Below are 20702 nucleotides of genomic sequence, written 5' to 3' on the forward strand. Positions count from 1 at the left end.
AGCTCTCAGAAAAAGGCCTTTTTCAGAGAGCATCTCCATTGTGTCTGCTCATTTGCTGTATTCTAACTTTTCATCTTGCCTTTCTCCAGCCTCTGGAGGCTTAAAACCTCCGATGCCAGCTTTGATAGCAGATAAATCTTCCTTAAGAGGAAGGTAATTTAGAGTAGAGAATTAACTTAGTATGTATGTATATTTCAGATCAATAGACCAAATGCTTACAGTGAGTGTGGTATTGTTAATTCCAGGTACCAATGACTTAATGTCAGGTGTCTAGTGTGTCTCAGTGTCACTGCAAATTTAATGGGCTTTGGTTAGTATTGTTAGGAAACTGCAGATTTTTGATTGTTTTCTATGAACCGGTGCAAGTGTTCATTTATGAAAACCAGGGTCTGAACCAAATAGAGGTCATTGGTATAGAAGCTGCAGTCAGAGATTGCAATACAGATTTATCATGTTTTCTTCTATTCTGATTTTAAACTCATTGCCCTTATGGCCATATCTTATTGTGCTGCAATTTTAGCAGATGTTAATAATGAAGTAGGGTTCAGTCTGTGTCAGCTTACAATGAGATTGCCACATTTTACAAGGAGTGGTGTTAGCGATACATCAGGTAGCCTCCAAGTTAATTATGATCTAGTGACCCAACCAAGTGCCTAGGGGCATAATGCAGCATGGAGATCATGAGATATTAGATCTGTGTTGCTTGCCAGTTGCTGTAGTTAAAGGTCCCACTGTAAAACTGTAAAAATAAAGGAGATAAGCATTGCAGCTTGCAGAATGGTACTGTGTTGAAGTAGGATAATTTTACAGATTCATTTGGAGCATATTTTTCTTCACTTTCTGTTTTAACTGTTACTTAGAATCCCTGTGTGCTGTTACCCAATGAACACGCCTGTCCTTCAGGTGGCCTAACCTCAGGGGCAATGATCATACATCCTTTGTTTCTCTCAGGGAAGGACTGAAGGACTTGATGCATGTGTATAAATTTTTTAGAGGGAAATTTTCTTTCCTTAAAAGACAAAAACTGTAGAAACATGGAGCATGAATCCCCACCACATAGTGCATTTGATAATGTTTTTCTTTTACTCTAAAACAGGTTTTTAACCTATGGGTGCATTAAAACAGAACAGAAGACAAGCTAAGTGTTGATGTTTTGAAATTCTCATGTTTTTCTGCATCAGAATAAAACGTGTGTTCGTTTGAAGTTCTTTGAGAGTAAGTAGGGCCCCAGAATTCCTGGTAGTTGAGGACAATTGGCTGGGCTTGAGGAGAGGCAGTCTTTGTCAAGCTGATTCACTCACCCATGACAAGCACCCTCATCACTAGTCTCTGGTCAGTCCCTTGTGAGAGCATTTCATATTGACAAGACAATGAAAAATTCATTGGACTACAGGGCTTGATTCAGTAGCCTTTTGATCCAGGTTCCATCTTCAATAGTGGACAATATCCTAACGAAAGTTTTGTCAAACTGCCAGAAATTGTCTTTTGGTAAACTCTTCTAATCTTCTCATTATATTATCACATTGCATTACATAATCCTCTCTGAAGTATACAAGTGGTATGAGTTATAATTTTTTGAAAGCCAAAAGAACAACATTTCTTTGAGTAGTCATTGAAAGTGAGAGAAGTCAAACAGAGGAATAAAGGAAAACAAAGTTCAGCCAGAATTCCAGTTGCTCAAAGATGAAAAAAATCAGTCCTTTTTCACTGCTTTGCTATCGGTCATTGAGACATACTCCTCACTGCCTGACTGGTGTTTCAGGAGCAGTGCTCTTCCTTTTTACAATGTATAAGAATCTCATGGTCTCAAAATTTTTAACCACAACACTACAGGAAAGCCTTTTTTCCTGTTTCTAATTACTGAAGTACCAGACAATGAGCTCACAAATAAAATGATATTCTGAAGCGTTATGCAACTGCTTCTAGTTCTTTTACGTAAATAATTGATAACAATGAGTCAGATCTTCCCTTCCAATTCAAAGTCAACAATAGGAGCGATATAAGCTTTGATAGTTACAGTATTGTGGCATTCACTGTTCTGAATTCTCTTTTATGGAGAGTTAGAAATGAAAGGGTTTTTTTCATACGTTTTTCCCAGAGTTGGTATTTCATCTAAGCATGTGTCTGTATTTTGACATTTTGAACTTAGGAGTAGAGTCTGCAACTACACTAGGCAAGTGATTCACTAAATTGGTAGACCAGTTTCTAATTGCATATGGTTATACATACAGGTCCACAGCCAAATAGAATTTAAGAGCACAAATACATTTTTATGTGTTTTCCCTTTTCAGACCTTGTAGATATTAGAGAAAGTTAGAGTGGATCCATGCTGCGTATGTGGTAATTGGTTTTACCAGCTGATTTCACAGTAGTCAGCTCAGTTAAACACGTGCAAAATGTGGTTCATTGAAACTTCTCAGCTAGCACATACATGCACAAACTATAGTATCAATTCCCCCTTTAATGCTTGTGGCATCAAGAGCACACCTCTAATTACAAATTTGATAAAGCAATTGTGAATCCAGTGTCAAAAGCATTTTAATTGAAGCATATTTCTAAATAACATGCTATTGACAGTAGAACTGTGCAAAGTTATGCTATAAGTAAATGTCATAATGGAATTAGTAGGTGTTTTTATATGACATTTTCAGGATAAAACTCTCAGATGTTGCTTTTTCTTACAAATGAAAGAATATTCATCTATATAGGTTTATTGCTGTAGACAGGCTTATTTTTTCTAGCCTTGTTTTATATTACTGTGATTTTGTAATTTTTCTTAAAGATACAGTCAAATTATTACGTTTGACACTTCAAGCAAAGTCAGGTTGCTCTCTTGAAGACAAGTTACCTTTTTTTCCTGAAGGAAAGCAGTCAAGGGAAAGAAATTCAGATGCAGAAGTAAAGCAATGGGTATCCATCATAGATGTAGATTGCACTGATGGAATCTATGCTACAAAAGTTTAACCTTCTTTGAAAATTATTTGTATTGCTATAGAGTCCCAAAGCAATCATCAAATCTCTGATGGTAACAAACTGAGGTAGAAACTATGGCCTGTTTACTTCTGCAACATGTGGGATGGTGAGGCTGTTGGCTAGAGGTGTCGAAGGTGCCAAAGAGAATGTAATTACAAGGTATGTGTTACTTCTCCTTTCGGCCCAGACTTACGTCCCTGCACTACTCTTCTGAACACTACTAACTTGTTCTGCAGTGCAGTGTAGTGAGTGTGTAAGTATTAAACTTCTTATGCTGAAACCCGTTTTCCAACTGAGAGCAAACCTTGCTCCTGCCATATTGATGGTATGTTTCATTAAAAAACAATTATCAACACAGATAAGAGTAGAACTTAAACTTATTTCAGCAATTTTCTCATTCATCTTTGAAATGCAGGTCTAAAAAGAAATGGCAGGTCCATTTAATGAAGAACATCATCAACTTAAATTTAGGATTAAGCACAGTACATATCTTGCACAGTGCAGTTGAAATTGCACTCAGAATTCAAAATAGGTAGAAAGTATGTCTCTGAGCTGGACTGTGGTGGAGACTCAGAGTTATAAAATACTCGTTTCTTTAAAATGTTGTCACAGCAGTCATCCACTATTAGAAATGGAGTATGCAGAATGGGTAAAGACCCATCCGTGACTTGCCTGCACATCACTGTATCGCTCCTCTTTTTTGCCTTATGACCTTAGGATCCTTGCATCTGTCAGTATCTTCCTTGCATGAAAGCATTAATATCTTTTTTCTGTAAAAGCACTCCCCCATACTTTTTGGGGGAGTTCCAGTGGACTGCTTTTCTTGCCAAGGAAGTCTAAACGTGAAACTCCAGGTCTGCATTCTTGTATTCATAAGATATTTTTCATTTCTGCTGAGGTGTGATTTCAGCAGAATTTATGCAAAATATTTTTGAGAAGATTTTTGTTTGTTTGTTTGTTTAATTTGTTTTTTCATTGCACAGAAATGATGGGCCTCTAATGTTGAGATCTTTAAGTAAAAGGAGATGGCTCAACACCTGAGGCCTCTCCAGCTGATATATATTGCTGTCAGTCTGGATAAAAAATATGAATCAGGATAAATAGTGACTGATAATATACTGTCATACAAAAGCTTGTGAAACAGAAGATGTGGAATGGAAGATAAAATACCTATGTACAGAATGTATCTGTAACAGAGCAGGTTTATGGCCATGAATTTAAGCTGATAAAGAACATAGGCATCAGTTTTACTTTGTTTTAGTCATAGTGGTCTGGTAACATGGGCAGTCCTGGATAAAGGATTTTTAATGGCTTATTTTCCCTGGTTATACTAGGTTGTACTGGATCTGGTTGGAGCAGAGTTAATTTTCTCCTACAGCAGCCCATATGGTGCTATGGTTTAGATTTGTGACCAAAACAGTGTCGGTAACCTGTGTTTTAGCTACTGCTGAACTGTGCTTGCACAGCATCAACGCTGCCTCTGTTTCTCATGCTGCACTCTCAAGCAAGGGGGCTGATGGTGGACAAGGGGCTGTGAGGCGACACAACTGGGACAGCTGACCCCAACTGACCAAAGGAATGTCCCATGCCATATAACACCATGGTCAGCACTAAAGCTGGGGAGGAAGTTCTTCCAAGGTAGCTGTTGCTTGGAGAGTAGCTGGGCATTGGTCTGCAGGTGGGAGGTGATGAGTAATGACCTATGCATCACTTGGTTGCATTTTTTTCTTTTTTTCCTTTATTTATTGAACTGCTTTTATCTCAACAGATAAGTTTTTCTCACATTTGGTCTTCCAATTCTCTCTCCATCCAAATGGAAAGAAGGGAGCGAGTGACTGGGTAGGGGTTAGCTGCCTGCTGGGGTCAATACCCCAACGTTTTAATAATGGACTAGTTTCCAGGAGTAATTCTAACGACTTTGGAAGGGTTCTTTATGGTAACGGGTATCTAAAGCATTATCCCTGTGAGCCAGATGTCATGGTGAAGTTGACCACAAGATCTGTGATGAGACAAATTAGTCTGTGTGTGTAGGCATGTTTAAGGGACTTATGCTCCAGAGAAGTATCCAAATGTGGAGCTGTTGCAGAGCTGCTGATCCTGCAGTTGCTGTGCTGGTCCATTGGTTCCTGAAAAGCAACACATAACTGACACCTGTAGCAGTGGAAGTGACTGGATGAAGTGTGGGGCAATGCAAGTAGAAAACAATTGAAGAAAAGTAGAAAAACATCTTTACTTCTTCACTTCTGTTAACTCATATCATTGAAAGTATTGCATGTACCAACTGTGAATACACTTGTCAGAGGAATTTGTGGTATCTGCAGATATCAGATAGATAGGACACTTCATATACATAGGAAACATATCACCAAAACAGGTGAAGGTCCCCTGAAAATTTTAGAAATCCGCTTGCCAGCTATAAGGTCAAATAGATGAAAAGCATTAACCAAATAAATTCCATCACTGGGTTTCTTCATGCACAATTAGGTTGCAATGTAAAGTCTTTTAATTCACAGGGCAGACCTCTACCATGGGCCAGCACTGATGTGAAACAAAATATTCCTGCTTCTCACTGGCTTACAGGCATGCTGAGAAATTGCAGTTGGAAGTTTTATACCTGCCTTTGTTTACAGATGTGATATGATGATTTGTTTACAGAGCAAAGAAAAGAGTGTAGAATTTACATATTTATCCTGAAAGTTATCATTACTAAGCTGTGGCTATTGTAGTAGAAGTGTTTTGTCTAGTCTCAGATTTGCAATTTAACCTTTTGGTACCTCTTCAGTAGAATGAGAATAGTAGTATTTTCTTACATTCAGTAGTATGACTTTTTAAGACTATAGACATTATAATAAAAGCTGGTGAAATGCAAGCAGGTGGGAAAGCAAATTTGCAGGTTTTAGTTACTCACTTTTTTCCTTTGCTCAAAAAACAGATGACAGACTACTTCACCTGCATCCATCTCATCCAAAGCTCTTCTTTATGCCTACTGTGTAGATAACATGGTATAGTCAGTATGCTGACAGTGAGCTTTCTCCACTACAAGCATGTTCACTCTAGGTGGTAAATCTGGAATTTTCAGCAGCAAATATCTAGCAAGCTTTACCCATTGTGTCAAGTCTGTTTTCTAGGGCTAGTATCTTAGATAAATATGGGTGGATTTTCCTAGGAATAGCAAATGTATGGCCTAGCCAAAAATACTCATTGTGTCAGTATTCCAGTTCTTACTCTAAAGCTTTTTAAAAATATTGAAAATTATATCATCAACTTTTGATAGCCATATATTCAGAAAAACTGATAATAGTTCATTAGTGAAACTTAACAAATAAACCTGCAGCTTAAGTTAATAGAAAGCATTCATAAAGCATACCAAGAGTTTCTGATTTGTGTAAAGTAATATTGGGAGTGACACTAACTTCCTTTGCAATCTGAGGCCTTGTTCTCAAATTAGGATTAATTTAGACTCCAGAAACATTAACAAAACCTTAAACTATGCTCATTATCCGTATAGTTGCATAAGAAGAATTTGTGTAAGGCTTTATTTTCCAAGTATCCTCTTAAATATACTTATGTCAGGTTGAAATATTTTATGCTTGTAATTAACAAGGGTAAATTAAGGTGATATAAAACATTGTTTAAATGGTATAAGAAGCTAACTGCAAAGATTTTTGCTTGTTTGTTTAAATACATTTACTTTTGTGTCTTTCCAGTTAAATCAGTGCAATTTTTAAGTAAAAAAGTTGTCGATGAAGCAAGACATCTGCTGACAACATCTAGAAACATATCTAGTGGTTTTGTGAGGTTTCCTGTTGAATTACATATTTATTTCCAGTCTCCTTTTATGAAGACATATGGATGTTTTCAGGTTTGGGTGTTTGTTTGATTGCTCTGGGGGTCTTGTATTTTCAATTAGAAATCTGTGTAATGCATTGACTATGAAAATGACAAGATGACCTTTGTGTCGCAACTGATTTTTTTTTTTGCAAGAGTCTAAAAGTTGCATGCATTGAGATGGAAGGAGATGGAAAGAGAAAGAGAGGGTGCCTCTGAGGCACCTGCTGAGGTTATTGTCTAGTCAGCTGGGACTAGTAAGTATCCAGACAGCATTTCTTTGGCATGGGGTAGCATCATTTTGCAGGCTAAAACTTGGATATAGCGTTATTAAGACTTTAGAGGACAGTGAATTGCCTGCGGCATAGGAATAGGAACTGGCACAGACACTATTCCCTCTGCAACTTCCATGTTCAGGATTTATCTTGCCATTATTTCCATAATAGATAGTTTTTTCGCTCTCCAGGTATTACTCTCTCTTGGGTGCTGAGAAACTTCCAGGTGCTCCTCTGAGACATAGGTTAGTATGGACAAAGGAATCGTGAAGGCTATATGTTCTGTGTTTTTCCTATGTCCTCTCCCTCTGCTTTTCCCTCTGTCGTCAGGATTAGAGTCTCCTTGATATGAAAGCATAACATGCCCAACGTTTAGTGCTTCCAACATGTTCATTAATTCCCACATGACATGATTGCTGTTTATAACCATGGCAATAATGGAGGCAAGGGAGGAACAGTCTTCCATAGTTGTGCACTGTACTGTATGTATTAAGTGTGCTTGTATTCATGTACAGAAGGTTGAAAAAATGCATTTGCTTAGCAGAAAAGTGATGCTAAAGTAGGTAATTTGGTGGTAAACAATAAGCACTGAAACAGGGGCTGGTTGTCAGCACTTTTGCCAGAAAGATGTTTTTGTTCACTATCTGGTTGGCTGTATTGCTTGTATTATCTATATGCTGATACTGAGCTGAAAAATGAGACATATCTGGAGGAACTGCTGGGGGCATCAACTGCTTCTCAACAGATGACCTATGGCACGTGCCAGCGTCTCCAGCTTCACACAGAAAACCACAGAGGGGCAGCCACAGACCCACATTTATTCTCTCCCCAAAGAAACAAGGTTTGTGGAGACAAAATGGATTTCAGCCAGAGATCCCTGAAACACTGAATGACCCTATGGAGGTTACTTCACTGCTGTCATCTGCTAGAAATGTTAATATATGAGAGGGATAGTGTCCTGATCAAGAAGGAGGTGGTACTGGGAATGAGGTTTATTCTGTCTAGTATTTTTAGTGATTGATTGCCTTGGGAAGTTTCAAAGATACCTTTATTTATGCAAGAGTACGATGTTACTTTACTGTTACTAAAAGTAGATAAGGTTATTGGGATGCTGCAGAATCTAAATTCTAGGATTGTGTTTTGTTCACTGAGACTGTTGCAGACTGGGAAGTGACAGTTTAATCATTGTATTGAACCAGTAAGTCCAAGTGTAAAAAATTAGCTAAATTAACCATTTTTACGAGATGACTACAAGAATTTTTCTTGTGTAAAAATACATGCCTGATTTTGTCCATCTCCTTCCCTCATTAAGTTGTGTAATGCAGTAGTTCCCCTTACCATTTTTGTTAGCCATGTTCCAAAAAGATTTGAAATTGGGCTTTCATTTGTCCTTTTTTCTGTATGTCATGAGTGAAGTGATAAAACTGTCTAGTCTCACAGATTAAGAATGAGAAAAGTATAGACAGATATTCAGTTTTTCCTGAGTGTTTATGCTACTCTGTTCTTTGGGCTGCACACAAAAAGAGATCAACCACCCTCATATACATAAAATGATTGCCAGAATGGCTTGGAGCATATCCTCCTTGTGCTATGACTTTCCATCCCTTCTACAGCCTCTCAACCAGCTTGAATGAGGTTAAAAAAAGATCTTTTTGCTTATGTGGCAGGGTAGCCTTGAAGTCTAAGTAGCCTCATATTCTTCAGTTTCAAAAGCAAGTGCAATTGTCCTTTTGATTAGGTATTTCTAGGTAGCAGTATACTATTCCAAAGTAATTCTGGCCTTGATGTTGCTGCTGAACAGGTTTAATTCCAGTGCACAGGAACTAAACTGTCCTGTTTTCACTTGTGATTTGCTTTAATGAATAAGAACAAGAACTAGATTACCCACCTTAAGAGGGTTACTGTACTGTTAATGTGAAAGACTGGAAAAATAAAACTCAGCTGAAAGTTTTGCTGTTTGCTGGCTTTTGAACTATTTCATTTCTTCTCACCAATGCTTTTTCCCTCTAGAAAAGAGGGAATTTTGCCTTGAATTAAGATTTTGCCTTGGGTTAAAACATGTTAAGACATCAGTAAATAATTCTTTTTATTTTTAATACATGAAACTATATACTTGGCTGAATATATTATTTGCTGATTTCGTTTGCTATTTCTCATTCTATGTCATATTTCATTGGCTCTATCAGACCTTGTATTCATTGTTTATTTTGCCTTTGGTAGAAAACAGAGAAAAAAGGCATATTTGTTTTATACGTTCATACACATTTGCTCACTCACAAGAACAAAGCTGTAAAATGGTAATTAATGTTGTAGAAGCACAGTCCTTTGCTGGGCTCATATCAGAACTTCACACTTGCGACAAATTAGCTGCTTACTGCTAACAGCTAACAAATGTAGAGAGAGTGGCAAGGCAGCATCACTGTTACGAACATTCCTAAGATGTGCGTGTCTGAGATGTGAAGTGTTCCAATGTGTTTGTTTTTATGCTGTCATCTTTGATTTTATTTGTGAGAAATAGATGAGATATTTTCAAGTTATTCTTTAAGTAACTTCCCTTAATCATGCAAAAAGTCATTAGCCTTGGGGACCTTGACTCACGACAGCTTCCAGTCCTGTGCTGTAATCACATTACAGCACTGTGATGCTCAGAAACAGGATCCTGTCTTTGATGTAACACCCAAGTCTTTGGCATTTTTTCCTGATATCTCACATTGAAGATTTGTGTAACTTGTTTTTCACATTTACTCTGTCATCTTTCTTCACTGTTAATATCCAAATATCTCTCCTTTGTGAAATAGCTTTATTCTTATTATTTTTCAGCTGTAGCAGATTGTGTTTTAAAGGCCAAAGATTGAGGTCTTCCTTGTCCGTGCTTTTAACTTCTGACAGTTCCTTTATATCTCCTTTTTCAGATGTTCCTAGAACAACATCCCAACCTAGTGCCAGTTTTGAAAGTATTTTTCATCCTGCAGATTATTAGAGACCATTTATATATGAACAGGTCTAAAACATTATTTCTTCTGCACTACATAAGACATTACTCTGGGATGCAATAAAATGCATTTCTGATAAAATGCATTTCTGATGATTGCTGTTAAAATATATATTTTTCTGCAGCAGTTACTACATTGTGGTGTCTCAGATAATCACGTTTTCCTGTTTACGAATATATTACAGTGTAAGATCTTTGAAAACATGAAAATTTGACTAAAGAAGTGTTTTGCAAAACATAAATGCCAACTCAGGTAACAGTGGCTACCTAAAATTCCATTCTTCGTCTCCCCATAGAGGTTTGAAAATTATTTTAACACTTAAAGTTCCTTTAGTGCAATAATATTCAATGTCCACCAACTACATAGTTTAGTTCATCTTACATGTTCCATCCCTGGGATTCTACTCTAATTTATAATAAAGACTAGGTAATTTTTTTGTTAATATTAATGTATTGTTCTTTATTCATAGGGAGTATGTTTATTACATAATTGTGCTGAGAAAGGAAATTGACGGTTATCACAAATAGGCTGTTCAAGCACAGCCTATTAAAATGAATATAACCTTAAGTAAACTTTTAGACTATCTATTCTAACCTTTTTACAAATATTTAATAGCCACTCTTACAGTATGTGCAGCATAGAATTTGCAAAGGATGTGAAGTTTTCTTCTTTTCTGTAGACATCTCCCTGGATTAAAAAAAATCCCAACAACAAACCCAAACAAACAACAAAACCCCACCCAAACCCCCACTGTTTCCTTCATTTGTTTACAAACTAATTCCTGTGCTGCATATCTCTTAGAAAACCTCAGTAAATTACTGGTATGAGCAGAGATGTTTGTGATAGGCTTGCATTGAAATACTCTGAAACTTTTTTCCTTTAGTTCCCATTCTGAAAAGACTCATTGGTGACAGGTTGAAGTGGGCTGGACTATAAAGTTAGTGTCATGAAAAGCTGGAGGGCTTTAAATCCTCCAATCCCCTGAGCTTGTTGTGTTCTGAAATGCTTGATGAACTCCAGAAGAGTAAAATACAGCAAAGAAATGCACAGTCAGAGTATTTGTGAAATTCAAAGAATAGCTGTCAGAGATGGAGGCTCTGAAATGCAGAGCTGATTTACATGAAAGCGGCTTTTCAAATTACCGGCAGCTGTCTTCACTAACTCTGAATTCTTCTTCACTTTAAACGTTCAAAGGCGTGCTTAATTAACTTTTATCTTAAAGATGTTCCTGGTGCCTTATACCTTCTTCCTTTTCTGAAAGGCAAATTAAGAGTGATTATTGAAAGATAAATGTCTTATGTTTAAATTAAGTCGGTGCGATGGGGAATGATAGTTAATCACAGAACATGCATCTTTCCATCATTGCCTGATACACGGAACCATTTCTCTCACAAAAAAAAATCTGTTACTGAAAAAAGTTATTTTGTGTAACAGATTAGTGTGTAACTCTTAAATTTGTCTGATCTTTTACACCTGAGAGCCGTCAAAAGACTGTACCTTCAGCATCCAGGTGCTCAAGCACTGTTCATGCATGGCAAAGAAAAAATAACATAGACGTTTTCACAGCATTGTATTTCTTCAACAATTTATTTCAAGTTCTCCATATAATAGCAAAGGCATCATAAAGCAAAAAAATTATCCTTACTAAGATCTTCCTGAGTAGGTCTTTGACACCTTACTGACTTGTTATTAATGACAGACTGACAAATTTCCTCCTTATAAAAAGAGAAGAAAATCAATCTTAATTGCCTGCATATTTTCTTTGTTCTTTCTGTTCTGTCTCTCTCATATACAAAATGAAAATAAAGACATTTCTGAAAAAGTTGTACTTATTTGCCTGGAATGGAAAAATTAGCAGTTAAAGCTAGGCAGAATCATAAAAGATGGTTTTATGGTGGAAAGTGCTAGCCAACTCTATAAGCATCTAAGTACCACTTTTTTTGAAGATAATGCCTGTGACATCTTATTTCTGTTACCTGACAGCCTCCTGAGCCTAAATCTGACTTTGAATAGCAATTTTTCATGTCTCCCCTTATGAGACAAACAAACAACAACAAAACCTTTTTTTCTTTCTATTCCTTTTCTTTCTATTCGACTCCAGGTAGGAGTCACTTTTGTAGATGAGCAGAACGTCTCATAACCAAGCTTTCTTTCGTGTTTCTGTTCTGTGCTGTAACATCACCCTGACATTAACAGAAAGGACAAGTGCAAAACCTTTTAGCTGAGTGACCCTTCAAAGTGCCATTTAACAGCCTGGGAACTTATTTCCCTTCAACGTAAGCTGGCAAAGGATCCAGCAAAATGAAGCACCAACCCTTAAAAGTTTATCAAGACAGGCCTTTGTAGAAGAGCAGTCATGCTTTCTTCTAGGCCTGCATCAACTTTTTAAACAAGTTGTATGTGATGCAGGCATCCGCAAAGACAGGAGATTGCTATGTTTGTACATACATACATTCACAAAAAATGCCAACTTGAAAATGTGTCTTGTTCACCTCTTGTTACTGGTTATACTGCTTCCGTTTGTAGTTTGGAGTTTTCAGAATTTCATGCCCAGAAGTTTTCATAGCTTTAAAGCAGATTTAATCAATTTCAGGCATCATTCTCATCATATTTGTTTATCAAGTTAGTTAAGAAATTAGCATAATGATTAATCAGAAGGTTTTTCTAATTTTAACTGCAGAATTCAGAGTCTGTTCCAAACTGTAGACCTCAAGCAAATATCTAGGACAGAGAAAGTTAAAAATGATGTGGAAAGAACATAATTTTTTTAAATGAGAATTTTTTTGAAAGTCTTCCTTTTCACAGCATAATTGAAATACCACTTAAAGGACCCATAAAAGATAACATATTAAAACAAATTGAGTTGCATATATGATTAATTCACACAGTGGGAGACTGATTGTAAGAAGTGCAATTTTATACATATGACCTTGAAATGAATAAAACAACTTTTAATTTTGTCATTGCCATTATAAATGTAGAATGCAATTAATAATAATCTTGGCAGAGAAGCAAGGGTCTAACATAAAAATCTGCTTACAAAATAAATTTATACCATTACTAGACTTGAAATGTGATAAAAGGAAGGATTTTCCAATATGTGAGTACTAGTGAGATACTCAGCAAAGTTAATTTGAGTTGCATCTTGTAAAACTGTCCAAAGATCTAATTCTCTCTGGAATATGCTTTTTTCTATGACAAAAGTACATGACATTTCTTACTGTGCTTTAATTCAATAAATATGTGTCATGATACTTCCATACCAGTCCTTTAAAGTCTTGGCTACTTCTTACTGAAGTTACATCTACCACTGCAGCGGCTTCTACTTCAGCTGGAATTTAGGATATAGTTTCGTTTTGCTGTTAATCCCGTATTATGGTGGGTTGCTGCTGGGAGGTGCAGTCACATTGTGACCTGCCCCCAAACCCGCCACACGTCCCCTCTGTTTCTCCTCTACAAATGTTACGTTGCCCTGGGATGACTGAGGTGTGTTTGGTGATCCAGTGGAAATCTAACCCTTTTGACGGTACTCGGTGGGCGTTGCTAACAAAGTAGCAGGTGTCTGTATACTCGTCGGGAACCATGGACAAACTTGAGCTGTTTCATCCTTTCTTCCTCAGGCAGCCTCCATCACCCAGGTGTGGTTTCTATCGGTCCCTTTCCCCTACTGAAAAGCCTTTCTCCCATCACTGCTTCCCAAACTTGGTACCCAGGATGGATTTCCTGCCAATACTGTCTCCCTCTGGGAAGCTGCTGCTCAGCCACATGCCTTTCACCAGTCAGGCAGTGATTTATTAATAAATTATATGCACTGAGGTGATGCGTGTGGGTATTTCTACGTTCATAGAGTATAGTCATCCATGCTTTGATGTTTGAGTGATAACACCTCTAAACTTATACATGGCACCTAACAAAATCATAATGAGAAGAAGGGAAGTTTGGGAATCATATGTCTTGTAAACAATTCTTAAGACAGGCATTTTCCTATAGATATTAATACATTTTAAAAAGACACTGCTTCAGACAAACAGAGCTAGAATATTATTTGAAAATACTCGAAAATGAAGAAGGACCTTTTTCAAACTTGTTTTCATCTGTGATTCCTGAATTATTTATGTCAGGCTTTTCAAAATAATTCTGTAATAGGATAAGACATTAGTTTATCAATTAGAGTCAGATAGGCTTTCTTCAAATGAAGAAAGTTAGGCTTGAAAATTCAGTCTTGAAAAATTCTCTGATCAAGTTTGGCAGTCAAATGATGAATTGTGAACAGATTAATAAGAAATTAGTTGAGATATACATATAATGGTGAAACTTTGATCCAGCTTTAGGATTTATCAGCATCCAACTTGTCGCTCTGATTTTGTGAATGCAGATCACACTTTTCTCATAGGTTGTATATATCTTGTCTGATAAACTGAAGGATCTCCTTTGAAATTCTAACAGGTTAGCACTGATCACTTATAATGCTTATTTTTTTGTTTCCTCTCTTTTTTTACTAGTGCTATTTGTTGTTCTTTTTTTTACGTTAATCCACTCCAAACAGGTTATCTTAGTGTTTCTCCTTTAAGTGTCTCTAACAGTTAAGGGAAAAAAGTTGCACTAATAATAAGGAAATAAGGAGTGACTCTACCCAAAACAAGCTGTACCAAGAGAAAGCAATTGTGATTCTTGTCTGTAACATGGGCGTCAACTTTAATTCAAAAACACCCATGTTCTCCAGATTTCTATGTAAGCAGTCTGTCAACCACCACCAGCACGGATGCCTGTGTACACAACTGACCTCACTTAGCCTCCTCTGAAATGCTTGCCATGTTGTTATCTATTTTTTGCCTTGACTTTTTAAACTTCTTTCTTTATGGCTACCCAAGCTTTACATTATCTATCTCTGTCTCATCAGCTCTCCATCTCTTTTCCTGTCTGGTCTGAAACTTTGTATCTCCTCTCCACAGAGCCTTCTAAAGTTCCCTGTCTGCTCCTTGTTGCTTGTGTCACATTTCTGCAATGCAGATGATATTAACTGCACAAGGATGATGGCAAAACTTACTGGTAGAAAACACTCTCTGAAACCTATATTGCAGGCAAAAATCACAAAAAGGAGGGACAGCTTTCCTACCGTGGTGGCCATATGGATGACCACTGTCACCTCATAGAGAGCATGGATCAGGGCTAGGCAAGGCATCCCACTGTGGCTTTGCACAGTGGGGAAAGAGGTGAGCAACCACTGGAGGTTTTGTGTTTTCCTTCAGCAGCTTCTTAAGATTATACCCTTGCAGCCCCGCTCTGCTTCCAGGCACAAGGTATACCTCTGATGTTGAGCGTATTTCAACTGCTTTTTCTGCTCCCAGAAAGGCAGCAGGCTTGCAGGGTTGGCCCAAGGCCTGACCAGGACATGCCTACACAGAAGCTTTGAGCATACCTGGCGTATAGCCAGTCTTAGGCTTGCCTGTAAACAGCAGGGTGGGCATTGGCACAATCTCATCTTCCTCATGGAAGAGTGCAGTACACATGGTCCCTGATGGAGTTTGCATGGAGATCTACATTGTAGCAACATGAGTGGTTGTGGGAGAATGCAGGACAAAAATTCTGTCTATAATGCAAGATTCAGTTCAAAGTGAAGAACTAGTATCCAAGACTTCTTTCTGTTTCTGTGGATTACGTATCATCGTTGTATGTCTTTATTACAAATTGTGTGTTTCCAGTATCTAGAAAGCCTACCATGAAGAGTTTAATATGATTGTGATAATGATGTTAAAGTATGTTTGGAGGAATATTGTAACATGGGTATAAACTACCATGAGGGATGGAGTAGTGCAAGACATTGTGGATAGTTGTGCTTTTAGCACCTGAGGATGAGGAAGGTCAAAGCCTTTAATCCCAACAGTCTGTGCTTACTCGGAAAAATGTTTGTCTGACTGCAGGCATGGAACCCGTTGTGCTGGAGAAGTGGCAGCCACGGCAAACAACTCACACTGCACAGTAGGAATCGCCTTTAATGCCAAGATTGGAGGTATGTGAAGCAATCTCTCACCAAAAAAAAAGTAACCAAAGAGCCATTTGTGCTAAATGGTACATTCAGACCTTTCTGAACAAGTGAAGGAGATTTGTATGGATTATAAACGTAGCTGTGTTAGCAAGTAAATCTCAGTTGTGGAGTGGTCGTTAAATACCGGAACTGAAGGAGTTTGTCTGCGATGACACTTCTCCAGTGCTTCCTGTAACACTGCCTCTCAGTACACACAGAAAAATAGAAGGGGAGACCTTTGATGAAAACACAAACCCCAGAATTAGGACATTTGGGTTTTCTTACAGATTCAGAGCTCTAAGTGATGAACTTTGACAAACCAGAAGTAAATGTACACGTCAGGAATATTGCCTTGCATACTGAGCCCAAACAAAACACTGTCAAAGCATAACACATTTTTGTGGTGTTTGCTGTGATTGGAGACAGTCGTCTTTTGATCCCTCTGTGTGATCAGATTATTGCCTGAAATATGAGATTTGATCACATTTTTTTTTCATTCAGCCAAGAGGTTCCAAGTGATTTCTATGAATTCTTAGTCAGTGGCTGCTCAGTTCAGACCTTTGGCTTAATGTGTGGAAATGACTGTCAAGATATCATCTACTTGTCATCTAGGCTGTAGCCTGCCTGTGTCAGATTTTAATGTTTCAAGTGAAGTTTTACCTTATACCTTTGATGAAATCATAGGATTGGTGTATTGGCTTTCAGCAGAAAGACCTGTAGCTCCAACTCATTAATTGTTGATTTTCTGTCCCAAAATAGAGCCCATCTGTGAAAATAGAAACATGTTTACCTATATATACACCAGAGAACAGTTCAAAAATATGAGCAGGCAGACTTGAGGCCATGTTTCCACAATTAATGGTACTGTATCTGTCCTCTACTGGACCAGTATAAGTTTGATCCAAATCAGATGTGAGCACAGCTGCATTTCATACTGTATCTGTCCTCTACTGGACCAGTATAAGTTTGATCCAAATCAAATGTGAGCACAGCTGCATTTCAAATTAGCCAAAGCACACAACATCATCCTAATGTCAGCTTTCTGTTTTCCTGCTGGCTTCAAGAGGATAGACAATACCTGATCCAGCATAAGGTTAGAGTGATGCAGAAAAACAATTTCCCTTCAGGTGGAGAGCCTGCCTGCACAAATTTACCCTGTCAGAGTGCTTTAGAAAATCTGAACTGGCTAAGTGAGTGAGTTTGTGGCAGACAGAACGGGTTGTCTCATGTGGACATGGCATTTGGTCATGTACCAGCAGCTATGAAATCAGATTTATTGTGTTGTCAAAACAGAGTCAGAGGAGAGGTAGTGCAGTGGTAGAGATAAAAGATGGCTTCTGGAGAAGTTTAGTTTGTGAGCTGGATAGCCACACAACCTGCAGCAGCTTGGGTATGTCCTTGAAAAGTTCTCCATTAGTAACAGTGGCTTCTTAGTAGGTTATTATTTATTAAGCATTAGGAATGTGCAATAATAATGTTTTAGAAACCCTCCAGGCGTATTAGCTGAATCACGGCCTTTTCTAAATATAGTGTAAAAACTGATTCAGGTAGACATAGTATGAATTGAGTTAAAGTGAATGGCAAAGACTTGATATGTGTGCCTTTTAATTATTTGTTTATTTATTTATTTAGTATGTAGAATATAACAGCCTTCGAGAAATTTCAGTGATCTAAGTGAAATAAAAATTTTACCCACTCCATTTGTCCCCAGGATTCCACAGAGCCATCACTAACACTGTTCTTAAAAGAAAGCTGGGAAGTAGTAACTGTGTAAACCTCACTTGAGATAACGTGCCACCATTTAAAAGCATCAGCACTTGAGAATAAGACTTCAGGAGGCTCAGCAGATAATCTTTAGAAAATCGGAGGCGAGAGGGAATTCCAGGGTATTAGGAAGGGAGGTTAGGCTTCCTCTTCCACTAGGTGTATATATTTAAAGAGTTTTGCTGCTGCTGCCCTCTATTTGGCATAACTCCCTCCCTTCCCTTAGAAAAGCCATAAGCTACATGTGAACATGCAGTGGTTGTGTTCCCTCTCCACAGGCCAGACAGAGTGTAAAAAGGTTGAATCATATTATGCTGAACTAGTGTTCAGCTCACTTGTTTCCCAGGGATTTGAACACCCTCCTGGGGCCTTCTTGGAGAAGAAACTAGAGTCAAGGTAAAGCAATTACATTCTCCTTACACAGAGGAGCACCTGCCAACAGTGATGCTGAATTTGCTCCACCAAGATTCTTTACTTCAAACCAAAAAAGCATGTCTGGACATGTAAGGGATAGTAAGGAGATTAAGCAAGGGGAAAAGAAATCCTTTCCGTCCATATTCCATCAAATATTGGCAGCTGAACAAATCCAATTAATGATCTTTGTGATAGGAAGTCATTAACAAGATACCCACCAGCAATGCTCACTTTTTTCCTAAATGTGTTTGCATTTCTTGTCTCATTTCCACACATTTAAGAACCTCTGACCACAAATAGGTCAAAAATAAGATCCTTAGAAAGTCTGAGCTTTCTCTTACAATGGTGTGAAAGAGGATGTAATCTGCAGATAAGAAAATTTGAGTAAAATTGCAGTCTTGATCTTCACTTCTTTTACAGGTAGAGAGACATTTCTTATGCTTAGCTGAGCTACGGGCCCTTTCAGTAGAAGATAAACCAGTGCACCAAAGGGGTAGATTTTTTAATTTTTTTTTAACATGACTCTCTCCAGTAATCACACGTAGCAAATTACCACCTACAAAGCTTGTGAGACATTTTATAGGAAGGGATGGGTAGTGTGTTGTTATTGTTGCAGACTGATTGTGGAAGTTGCAAAGCATCTGTGGGGATTTGGGTGCTTAGTTACTTGGCTGGGCTCAAGTCTTGACGGGAAAACAGTTACACTGAATTATGGCACAACAGATGTAGATTGTCTTCAGCTGACGAGGAATTAGTTCAGCTGTTTCTTTAAGTCAGATGCTGATTAAAAACAAACATTTTAAAAGAAAACTTGCTTTCAGCTCAGTTTTGCATGTTTCCTGTGATTCATTGAAAGTTTGTTCTGACTAAAATGCCACTTACATTTTGGCAATTACTGCAAATATTGGAAAAAGTTTACAGATCTCTAAAGTCTTAGGTGGAACAATCTGCAAATGCAGTCTGTTAATTGCCTTCTGGACAGCTTTTGTTACGCTATCACCACATGCCAAATGCAGTTTGGAGTTTTTGTCATTGGCAGAATTAACTACACCAGACATTTGGGAAAAAAAAAAAAGAAAAAAGAAAGAAGGAAAGAAGGAAGAAAGCAAAAGAGAGAGAGAAAGAAAGAAAGGAATTATTTTTGTTTTAAATAGCCAATGAGACCTCTGTTGTTCAAAGTCACCTTTGAAGCATGTCTGTCAGTTGTTTGCTGGAGAGAGCCAACAGCCTTGTCCACGTTGCTTTAGATTTGACCACTTCAGCATTAGCAAAAGAACCTGAGGTGAGTTACTTCAGGTGTCAGTGGAGAATTTGGAGTTACCGTTCACTGGGTACATGTAGTAGTATTTAGGCTTGCTGTGAAGTAACAGAGTAACACAGCTTTATTTTCCTTCTTTCAAAAGCAGTGTACCTTTTATTATCTTTATTGAGAACTAAATATATTTTAATGTGCTTGAAAGAAATTGAGAACACAACTTCCACCCATCATTAATTTTCTGAGATTATGCTGAGGAAGAAAAATAAAACCTGAGAATCCCAGAGTTGGTTTAATGACTTTTTTAATAAAGTTAAGTTCATAGTGAGATCACTGTTTGTAAAAGTTTATTATCTAACAAAACATGGGCAGCTTTTGTGTGAACTTAGAAATGTGATCACTTTCCATTTTTGAGTCAATCAGAGTAAGGAAAAAAAAAAGACCTTCTATCAACAAAGCACCTCCTGTGCCTTTTGTTAATTGGAAGTTGAGGTCTTGGTAAACACTCCAGTTACTTCAGTCTGAGCTCATGAGCAAAATGAAATGTGTCTGTAATTAAAAATATGTAAATTTTGCTTATAAATAGCAGTGGCCTTTATAAAGTGGAAAGAGCGTCAAACTTGTTAATTGTGGAAGTAATCATTACTTGGTACTATTATACAGTTACATGATAATTATTATTTAATATTTGACATCCCTTTGATCAGATGTCACGCTAGCTGTATGTAGGTCCTTTTTCTTTTTCAGGTTAAAACTGACATTGGCAATTTTCTCAGTCAGAATTATCTTCAGTCAAAGTCTTACAGTTAGTCAAAAGAATAACTTTATGATTTTCTTGGTTTCCAGATTTAAGCCTACCTTATGCAGTCTAGTAATCTTAAAACACCATGATGTCATTCACTTTAGAAGGGCTGCCACACTGGCTTGTCCAAACCTACATGAATGAATTCTTTTAACACAAGAATTTCAGATTATACCTTACAAAAGCTTCTTCTGCACAGAGGAGGCTGTTCACAATATTGTAGTTTCAGGTTGAATAATGTTGCATATAGGGTATTTGTTAGTAACTTCCTGCCTTGCTACTCTGTATGGTGCTTGGTCTGTACACATGAGCTTTCTCCCCAGTTTCTTCTTTGCGGCCTCATACAATGAAGGAATAATCCCATGTTTATCTG

The 20702-nt window shown here is 37.6% G+C and overlaps 1 protein-coding gene across 2 annotated transcripts in view; it reads left to right on the top strand.

The window, feature by feature from the left end:
* PCSK5 (proprotein convertase subtilisin/kexin type 5) overlaps positions 1-20702 on the top strand; it is a 261481-nt gene that overhangs the window by 88387 nt on the left and 152392 nt on the right. For both annotated transcript variants that reach the window (XM_075739243.1, XM_075739241.1), the window contains exon 6: positions 15991-16079. In XM_075739243.1, coding sequence (XP_075595358.1) covers positions 15991-16079 — 89 coding nt within the window. The remainder of the gene's footprint in view (positions 1-15990; positions 16080-20702) is intronic.

The sequence above is a fragment of the Balearica regulorum genome, chromosome Z (assembly GCF_011004875.1).
Source record: "Balearica regulorum gibbericeps isolate bBalReg1 chromosome Z, bBalReg1.pri, whole genome shotgun sequence".
Taxonomy (NCBI): domain Eukaryota; kingdom Metazoa; phylum Chordata; class Aves; order Gruiformes; family Gruidae; genus Balearica; species Balearica regulorum.